The following is a 10,059-nucleotide window of genomic DNA, read 5'->3' as shown; positions in this document are numbered from 1 at the left end:
GTAGCGCAGTAAGTTCCCCCTGACACCCATATTTTGTGAGGGTTTTATTTTCACAAATTTTGCCACTCGGGTGCTACTTGCAAATTTAACAACTACTGAAAATATCGACTCTGATCCTGACATGAATGTGACGTGAATGCGTACATTTCTGCATTCATTAGTGTACCCCATGATTGCATTTAAACACTAGGAAGATTACTGGGAAGTCCCGATTCGCAAAAAAAAAAAAAAATAATAATAATAATATAGACTCACTAAATATGTACGGCATTTATACGGCATATATACAACATGTTGTAGAAAAGGGCCAGTTCATTTACCCGTTTCTCTCAGTACATGTAAACAGTGCAGGCCTGCATACCTCCTTTACAATACTCTTATTATTCATTAGGCAGGTCTGAAAAACCATGTAAAGGATATGGATATATGGGAATCAATGTGCAATTGTGATTCTTTTTGTTCACAAGACATATAAGTACTCTGGATAGCAGTAATTCATTTCACAACAAGCTTCTTGTTTAAGCCACATGGTGCACCTATAAACTCATATCTTTCTCCATACAACCATGAAATACAGCTACAGTTTAAATTAATTATTACCTCTCTAATAGCTTTAAAAAAAATAATTTAAAAGGGACTTTATCTCTGACATGAAAATGCACCATGTGAATGTTCACTCTGTTGAGAGACGATCCTTGGATCCAACAGATGAAACCTACATCATGAAAGTTTGTAATGAGGGACGTGATGGCAGTTTCTTTTGAATAGTGCACACCCAAACAAAGGTGACCACAGTGAACGTTGACGCTCGGCAACCACGAGATCATCTGTACCTGTTGCCTCCAACGTGTTGGCTTGATCGAATACCACCAGACATGGGTCTGTAGACAGCCATGAGGAAAATAAAAACAACCAACATTAGCAGCGTAGGAGGTATAACATGCTGTCTTGCCACAACACACTTTTGTTTTACACAATGGAGATCTCTGTCTGTCTGTCTGTCTCTCCCTCTGTATGGGGATATACATTGCATGGATCTGTAATCATACATGCAAAGCACACAAGTTTCTACCTACAGGCATTTACATTATGGATCACATGATATGTAACTTAACTGTGGATGTATCTACATCTGCAAAGTGCAGACAGCCCCAGTAGATTTCCTAGGATGCCAATAAACAAAAATTTCATGTTGAGTCAGGTTTGAGCTTAGGCTGATAACATGATTCATGATAATATGTGAATAAATTCTTGTTCATGAAGTCATACTATGCTTGTTCAATCATACACACATGGTTTCTGGGGCATTTGATTCTTATCCTTGCCATGAATTGGACTGGCACTAGAGCCCACTACAGGGAAAGACAATGATAACAGCCATATGTCACTTTTTACACGTGAAGACGTATAATGTCTTTCAACTTACTTGTTAGATGTACTGAGTTTCTTCTTCGGCTGCCCCGCTGATGCTTTGTTCCTAAAATAGAGCGATTAGAGAGAAAAACATGGGCATTTCACTTTGTTGGCACACATGCAAAATCAAAGAATTTCAACAAAGAAGGGAGGGGAGGAGAGGAGAGAGAAGTTCAAGTGACAACAGTGTATCCTCTAGTCAGACAGTATGAATGAGGTTTCTTTGTAGTCATTATCTTTGTCTGCCTGGTAATGCTCACATTCTGATTCATATCCACAGAAGAAAGCTGTGCAATATTCGCTGACAAATATGATGATGATGACAAAAAAACCCCACAAACATTGACTGTAAAAGTGGAAATTTTCACAGTGTGGAAGTTTTCGCACATTTTGCACGACATGAAACTGGCATGAAAAATAAAAACATAGAAATTTTTGCTAGTCTTACGTAATACTACTGTAGCGTTTGATTCTGTAAAACAAACACATGAAATTCATTTAACCAGGCCAAGTGTGAAAAATTACACATGTGAAAATTTCCATTTTTACAGTATTTTGTCTCATAACATCACCACTAAAAAGTCTGGTATGTGAGAGCATGCAACAGCATCATCAATAAAGACAGGATTTAAGTCCATTCTTTGGAGTTCATTGATCCATTTGTCAATCTGGTTGTATAACAGACTACATGTATTACCAAATGACCAATTCGTAGTTGAAAACAGCTCTCTGTACATTCACTCATACACACATACACACAAAAAACAAACAATCAAGCACAATGACTCACAAGAGATTTTGAAAATATGTCTCTTGCGTACAAAAAGACAGAATGTTCTTACTTTTTGTCAGACTTTCCCTTGAACACCTTGGTGACATCAAGTTTCTGGAGCGGAACGCTGTCTCCTGATGTTTTACCTCTTGAGCTATCATCTCCTTTTTCATGCCCACCAAGAAGGTCAAGTAAGTCTGAATCTACCTGGAGACGATGTGGTCCATATATATTGAACCATTGCTGGAAGATCAAAATATATGTCACAGATATCCATCTTGATAAATCTGTCAATATGACATCAAACATCAGATACCTTATGAATTATGATGCAATAATTTTCCACAATAAAAGAATATCAGCTAGAGCTATCAGAATGACACCGTGCTTGTGACCATCATTTTTTTTTTTTTTTATAGTAACATCATAAAGATCATCTTTAAAGGGACTGTACAGTACTGGTTGAGGTGAGGATTCAGCTTGTAATGTTTTGCCAGATATTTAGAAACCGCTCTATGAAATGTTAAAGAGTATACAATTCTGAGGGGTATCAAAAGTTTATTTGATGAAAATCGGTTTTGAAATGACTGAGATATCTAAAACCAAGGTAAAACAAAGAGATCCTAATAAAAGTTGTGGCCTGTCGAGTCTATTAGGATTGCTTTTTTGGATAGCTCAGTCATTTCAAGGCCAATTTTTATCAAATAAACTTTGAATCCTTCTTAAAATTACATGCTCTTTCATATTTCATAAGAGATTTCTCATTATCTCACCAAAAATGTTATAAACCTGAATCCTCACCTTAACCAGTACTGTACGGTCCCTTTAAGAGCTGTGTAATAAATGCCAAAATTCTCAGATTTAAAAAGGAAAGGCTTTAAGAACGGCTTGACTAGTGCAATACAACATAGTGATGATATCATTCATTTAACTAAAACAACCTAATGCATATACGCCTGTGCTAAGAGTCATCATTTCAAAATGATTGATATAAAACTGCAGTTTTTTTCATATTGTGCACAAAACATATATCATACCATGAGCAAGAACTTTAAATAAAGACCAATGATATCAACTTCTGTGACTCAATTTCCACTCAGTGCAGAAATGCATTTCATCTATGAAAATGGCAATTGATGGAGATTACACGTGCATATATATTTATGTTGCTCAGTCTATGAATTGACATCAGCATTACCACGTCACACTATTAAGTCTGATTTGGCACAGTGTGTTTACATAATATGCAATACAACCCATAAAAGTGTCTTTTGTTTCCCTCAAAAGATAGTGAAACCTTTCTGAATTTGAGTAACCAAGAGCTTCTGAGGAAAAGAATACTGTACAACCAGAAACAACTGCAGCATGAAACTTTGGTGAACAGGAGCTGACAGACTTTTTCATGGCATAAAAATTTCAAGAATTGCCATTGACATTCAATGCATTGTGTAGACACACATTTTCATGAGCATTCAACTTTCAAGAATCTTGGCTCCTCGAAAAATTCAAAAAAGTTTTATGCATATGAACATTTTTGATTCTGCAGTATCATCTGCAGACAAGATGGTAGATTTTAGCATACCTTGGACAGGGGGCTGAGTCCTATGTCAGTGAAGGCGTACTGCCACTGGGGGAGTCCCATGTGGACCATCATCAGACGGAAGTACTGGGAGAATGAAGTGGACAGGAAGTGCCACCTGAGGGCGCTGTCCAAAAACCAGATTTCTGCATGCTCAGCAGGTGCCCCTGGTGGATAGGAGCATGAGATGACGAGAACAAAAGCATGATCATGAAATACAAAACTTTAAAGGTGATACACCTCAGGTTTACAATATCTTTTTTCTTTAGTTCATTACAAGTGCATGATGTAGGACTCATATAGAATAGGCGAGATCTTTGCACAAGGGCGGGTATTAGACAAACAATTTTTGCTCTGAACAAGTGGCAGAAAGTGAACAATGTTGCACTCCTTGTGTCAACAATTGTCAACGATTCTTACACTCGACTCATCGACAATCTCTCTGCCAAATGCTCTTAAAGCTCTTCAATTATGTCTCTTTCTCTCTCTCCTCCCTCTGTCTACTTATCTGTCCATCTGTCTATCTCATCTAATAATCTGTCCATCTATCAATCTATCTATATTTCACATGCTGTCTATGTGTCTGAACTATCAAAGACATTTTCTGTAATTACCTTGTTTCATGTTCCTGTACACAAGGCAGACATGGCCACAGCCTTGGCATGGGTCAAGCTCAAAAATCCGACTCCGGTGATCGAATCTGGGCGGGGCATCTGAGTCACCTGTTTGATTCAGGATGTTATCACAGCAGCAGATTTTAAACATTTAGCTGTCTGTTAATTCCATGATCAACTCCATGCAAAAAGCTTCAATCAGCATTTCCAAGTATGTTATGATAAAATAATCATTTTGTTATTACTGAACTGCTGCAATGTCTAAATACAAAAAGAGTAGACATAATACTTACAAAAACAGCACAAACAATATCTCTGTCTTGTTTAACCCATTGAAGATGGTTTGATTTTGCTACAACACATATTTCCCATAGACGTTTGCCCGAGTATACTCAGGACTCGTCCTTAACGGGTTAACATTTAATAACACATGCAATTCTAATATTCTAATATTCTGATTCTAATATCATAGAATAATACAGTGGGACCTCATTAGATAATGGGATTGATATAGTGAGATACCTGACATCATGAAGAAATTTTAGTGGTCCCGAATAGCTTGTCAAATGATTAGTAAACTATCATATCATCGATGAGAATGGCTAAGTTTGAACATACCCATAGCCTTCAATTCTTCAGTCTGTTCCCCTTTTTCCATCTGTGTGCTCACCTTCAGCCATTTCATCATCAGAATCATCATCAAGGTCTGCCAGGGAGGGATTGGTCCTTCTCGTAATCTTGTCCCCAGCAATCTTTGTCACCTCTTTGATAGGGTTCAGCTCCATCCTTCCTATGGGTTGAACAGTTTCTCCTTAAAAAACAAAAACAAAAACAAAAACAAAAAAAAACCAACAACAATCACTCAGGTAGATGGTGGCTATATTTTTGATTGATGGACACCTTGTTTCAGTTTCAACAGTTTGATTTTACAAGTCCACACATCTGTATTGCAAAATACCAGCAATGAGTATTAACATCACTGATGCATCGGCCTTTTCATATTGAAAAGGCACAGAACTGTGCCTCCATATTAGTTAGTGTGAAAACACAACCTATCACATAGTAAAGGATTCTTTTATTTGTATGTCACACAGCCAATGAAGACAGCAACAGATTTATATGTATACTAAGTACTGTACGAGCTGAAATTTTTGCGGTGGTTTTATTTTCGCGAATTTCGCGAATCGCCTTTGAACCGCGAAAATAACAACACGTGAAAATAGCAACGCGCAAATAACTAACTTTAGCTAGACCCTCGCAACCGCGAAATTAACAACACACGAAAATGTCCTCCAAGTAGCAATTCGCGAAAATATCTGTACGTGAAAATTTCAGCTCGTACAGTAACCTCTAATGGAGGTGAAAACAGTTTATCATGTCATTCAATATTTCTATTACAACAGGATACCTACAGTGTACATATTTGAAAGAAGAATCACCCACATGTACATGTAGTACACGAAGGGGTATTACTAACAAGACAAGAGACCCGCGGGTCTAGCGCTCACCTGAGTATCGCAAGTTCACCTTTCACGCAGTCACTAATCTAAATTATTCAGAGCTCTACTAAAATTTGACCAGGCATTCTCAAGTAGAAGATGAAAATGTAAAATAAGGCCCCATACTTTTTAAAATTCCTTAATTTGGGGGGGGGGGGGGATTGGAGCCCCCTGGGGCCCTCTGGGTGGGGCATGGTGCCCATTTTGATAAATTGAGATCCTGACCCCCTAGGGATGCTACCTGCCAAGTTTGACGAAAATCCATCATGAGGTTTTCAGGAAGAAAATGAAAATGTACAATTCAGGCCCCCATTTGGACCTTCCCAACCCCCCTCCCCCCCCCCTCCCCCCTCCCCCCCCCCCCCGCCCCCAAGAGGGGCACCCCTGGATCTGCTAGGAACAAACTTGAAACTACAGTCATTAATGTACTCACTCATAGTATTATCTTATTATCTATAACTTCTGGTTCTAGAGAAGATTTTTAAAGATTCCTTCATTTTGGGGGGTTTGGGCCCCCCTAGGGGCCCCCTGGGTGGGGCATGGTGCCCATTTTAACAAATTGAGATCCTAACCCCCTAGGGATGCTACCTGCCAATTTTGGTAAAAATGGGTCATGGGGTTCTAAAGAAGAAGATGAAAATGTACAATTTAGGCCCCATTAGGACCCCTCCCCACCCCCCTCCACTGGGTCCCATGGGGGGCACCCCTGATTCTGCCATGAACAAACTTGAAACTACAGTCATCAATGTACTAACTCATAGTATTAACTTAGCTCTATCACTTCTGGTTCTAGAGAAGAAGATTTTTACAGATTCCTTAATTTTGGGGGGTTTGGGCCCCCCTGGGGGCCCCCTGGGTGGGGCATGGTGCCCATTTTAACAAATTGAGTTCCTAACCTCCTAGGGATGCTACCTGTCAAGTTTGATGAAAATCAGTCTTGGGGTTTTCAAGAAGAAGATGAAAAGACTGAACTATATCAATTGTAACTACTAAGTATGTTCCTATGCTTTGTGAATGTTGTTCGTTGATGTATGTACAGCGCTTTGATCAGGTCCTGTAAAAGCGCTCAATAAGAAATAGTTATTATTATTATTATTATTAAAATGTAAAAAGTTTACGCACGACGCACGACGGACGAAGGGTGATCGCAAAAGCTCACTTGAGCCTTTGGCTCAGGTGAGCTAAAAAGAGAGAAGTAGAATAATATATCATCAAAGGACTCAATACCTATTTCATCCAAGGATTGAAAACAGTGGAAAGTACAACAATGAAGCACAACAACATGTAAACTGACATATCAAGCTGATATATGATATGATATACACAGTATGATGACATTATCCAATATACTGTAAAAGTGGAAATTTTCGCGGTGTTGAAATTTTCGAGCATTTCGCGCAACCAGAAGCTAGCGCGAAAATAAAAGCACGCAAATATTTTTGCGCGCTATATGTTCCAGTAGTTGATGTCTTGATCCCGCGGAATTAAAAACACGCGAAACTCTTCTTACCCGGCCAAGCGCGAAAAATTAGTCGCACGAAAATATCCTCTTTTACAGTAGTTTAAGATTAGTATAAAGAATAATCAGTGAAGTTCCTTGTCATTCACCATCCAACTTGACACTCCATGTCAGAAGCATGCCATCCGTCATTTGATAGAAACTCTTGAGGTCATCAGGCAGGGTACAGGCATTCCGCTGTTCCCATGAAGTCAGATGGTGCCTCATGACTTGTGGTCTTTCGTGCAGTTCAATGTCACACACTCCAGGTCTCTTCTCTGTATGACAGGAAGAAAGAGTCAAGCAGATAAACACAGCAAAAACATTCCATCACATCCCTAAGACAGAGGTCTTATCCCCTATTTTCTAATTTAAGAATGATTCTAACTGTTCCTTGTCATCAGATTTGACCACCAACCGTTATGAATGCATTACTTAGGCAAGTACACTCCTAAACCCGCCCTCACAAGCATGATTCTGGTAGTTTGACAGTTTTATGATACTGATACACCTTAAGTCGATGTTGCATCAATATCGCAAAAAAGAAAAAAGAAAAAGAAAAGGCGAAACCAAAGGCCCAAGGGCAGGGCAGGGCAGGGCAACTCAAGTTGGCAGCCCAGCTGCTCGAGTACGGAGTAGATTTAAATGTTGTTGGTTTAGCCTACGTCATATATATCTTGATTGAGAATATTTTCTTTCCTCCCCCCCTCCCCTCCAGGTCTTCACTCGTTCCAACGCCAATTGTAACGGCCAAGACCAATGGACAAGGTCAAGCTATGACTCAAGGACTAGGCCCAGCCCATATGACATGACGAGCATGATAAATTTTATTTAAACCCCGATCAGGCATCATCATCATCTAACTATACACAGCCCAGTCGCCGCTGTACATACGTAGCGCGACAGGGCTGTACCAACGAAGCTCCAAACACGAAGAGGGTCCAACGATCGCATGCGATCGGATTGAATTTTGATACTTTAGATCATTTTTTTGCCACTTCAAACTCATCTGACGAACAAAATGATAATGAGACTTCATATCTATGCTATGAGTATTGAAATTTAGATTCAATAACTTACCTAAATTGATGGTTATATGCAGCATGTGTGAACGATTCACAAACGGTACATCGTCTTTCACGCCAGGCCATTTCCAATATTCGGGAGGTCACATGATCTGAATGCCCTTTCAAAAGGTCGCGCTGTCGACCGTGCTGCTACACCAACACTCAAGCAGCGCATCGCACGCACGCAAAAGATTTCCGCAGAGATCAAGGCGCCATTTTGAATTCTGCAACGATGAACCGCGACGGTGTTAGGGAATCCGCCAGAAAGTATCATTATTTTTGGTTCCACGGACTTATCACGAGGGCTCTCAATGAACTTACGAACCTTCTGTAATACAAGCATGCACTTAAGGTGAGTAACGTTTGGTAACGTGTACATTGTTTATAAAGAACGTATAAATTTTCATAAGTTTTGTAGTTGTGTTGTGGTTCCCCACTTTGAAGGTGCCCGCTCGCTGGTCAGACGCTGTATTCGCGTAGCGTATTAACAGCGTCTGGTCGGGCTACATCATCATCATGCATGGCACATCTCAACATGGTATACTGGTACGTTACATAGAAACAAACGACTGGGACTGAAGGCACAGTAGCAGCTATGCGGCAAGGAAAAGAAAAAACCCAAAATGAATTCCAGGGAGAATATAATATTTCAACTCACCTAAACTTTTCGTAACTCCAGTTGTCATTCTATCAAGAAGCTGCCTGCTGAAAGGCATTTCGCAGGGATCAGCCATTGTAAATCACAATAAACTACAGCAGCACTTCACGAACGTTAACAGATGAGTCAAAGCGCCCAGCCTGCAGTTGTTAGCTAGCCTAGAGCTAGCTGCGCCTAGTAACGTGACGCTTCACTCCACAGGCTAGGCGCAGATAAAGGGACCGCGGAACCCGCTTCCGGGGAGATTCCAGCTGGGCCTCGTTTTATCAAAAGATAAATTGATTGTAAATTCCCTTACCACACAGGCTGCCATAGACTTCTGATAGAAATCAACTATATGGTCAATTACAACTCTTCATAAAACAGGACCCGCTGGTATGGTAGGCAGTAGGCCCCCTACCTTTCAAAATCAGGCTTGTGTGAGAAACGAGAGAAAAAAAAAGACCCACACAAACAAACAATTTACAAGACAAGGACAAATTAACAAACAAGCTTTGTTTGTTTTTTTCCTCTCTGGACTCGAATCTATGAGAAATATGAAAAGGGGACTATTACATATCTTGGATTCACTGATAGAAAAATTGATCGAACATTTCTGTCACGTGATTTTCATTTTTGCTTTGTTTCTTATGAGTTCCAAAATGCCATATTGAATACAAAGAATATCTCTCCTGATCTACTAGAGGTAGGCCTACTGTAATGACAGCTTACCTGAGATGAGATGGAGGCGGTGTCCGTCTTTACATAGTGGGGGTGCCATGATGGTGGTGGTGGTGGTGGTGGTGGGGGGGGGGGGGGCTCTAAGGCAGGAGAAAGCCTCTAAATAGCCTGCAAAAGGGGAGGGGGTCAGAAATTTTGGCAGTCCTGACACAGGGGCGTGCTCTCAAAGGGAGAAAACGAGCATATTTCTTATCGTGTTATATAAATGATACGGGAGGGGTGGGGGTGGGGTACTGAAC

At 40.1% G+C, this 10,059-nt stretch overlaps 1 protein-coding gene across 1 annotated transcript; it reads right to left on the bottom strand.

The window, feature by feature from the left end:
- Positions 1-547: 547 nt before the first annotated feature.
- Positions 548-9,315, bottom strand: LOC140230715 (tubulin polyglutamylase complex subunit 2-like). Its single transcript, XM_072310855.1, has 8 exons — positions 9,101-9,315; positions 7,486-7,653; positions 5,049-5,189; positions 4,379-4,486; positions 3,768-3,931; positions 2,256-2,428; positions 1,427-1,477; positions 548-881 (listed from the first exon to the last, which is right to left on the bottom strand). The coding sequence occupies exons 1-8, from the start codon at positions 9,174-9,176 to the stop codon at positions 824-826; spliced, it is 939 nt and encodes a 312-aa protein (XP_072166956.1). The 5' UTR covers positions 9,177-9,315; the 3' UTR covers positions 548-823.
- Between the last annotated feature and the right edge of the window lie 744 nt (positions 9,316-10,059).

This window comes from Diadema setosum, chromosome 7 (assembly GCF_964275005.1).
Source record: "Diadema setosum chromosome 7, eeDiaSeto1, whole genome shotgun sequence".
In the NCBI taxonomy this organism is placed as follows: Eukaryota; Metazoa; Echinodermata; class Echinoidea; order Diadematoida; family Diadematidae; genus Diadema; species Diadema setosum.
The sequence above is the reverse complement of the archived record's forward strand: the minus strand, read 5'-3'. Positions and strand labels throughout refer to the sequence as shown.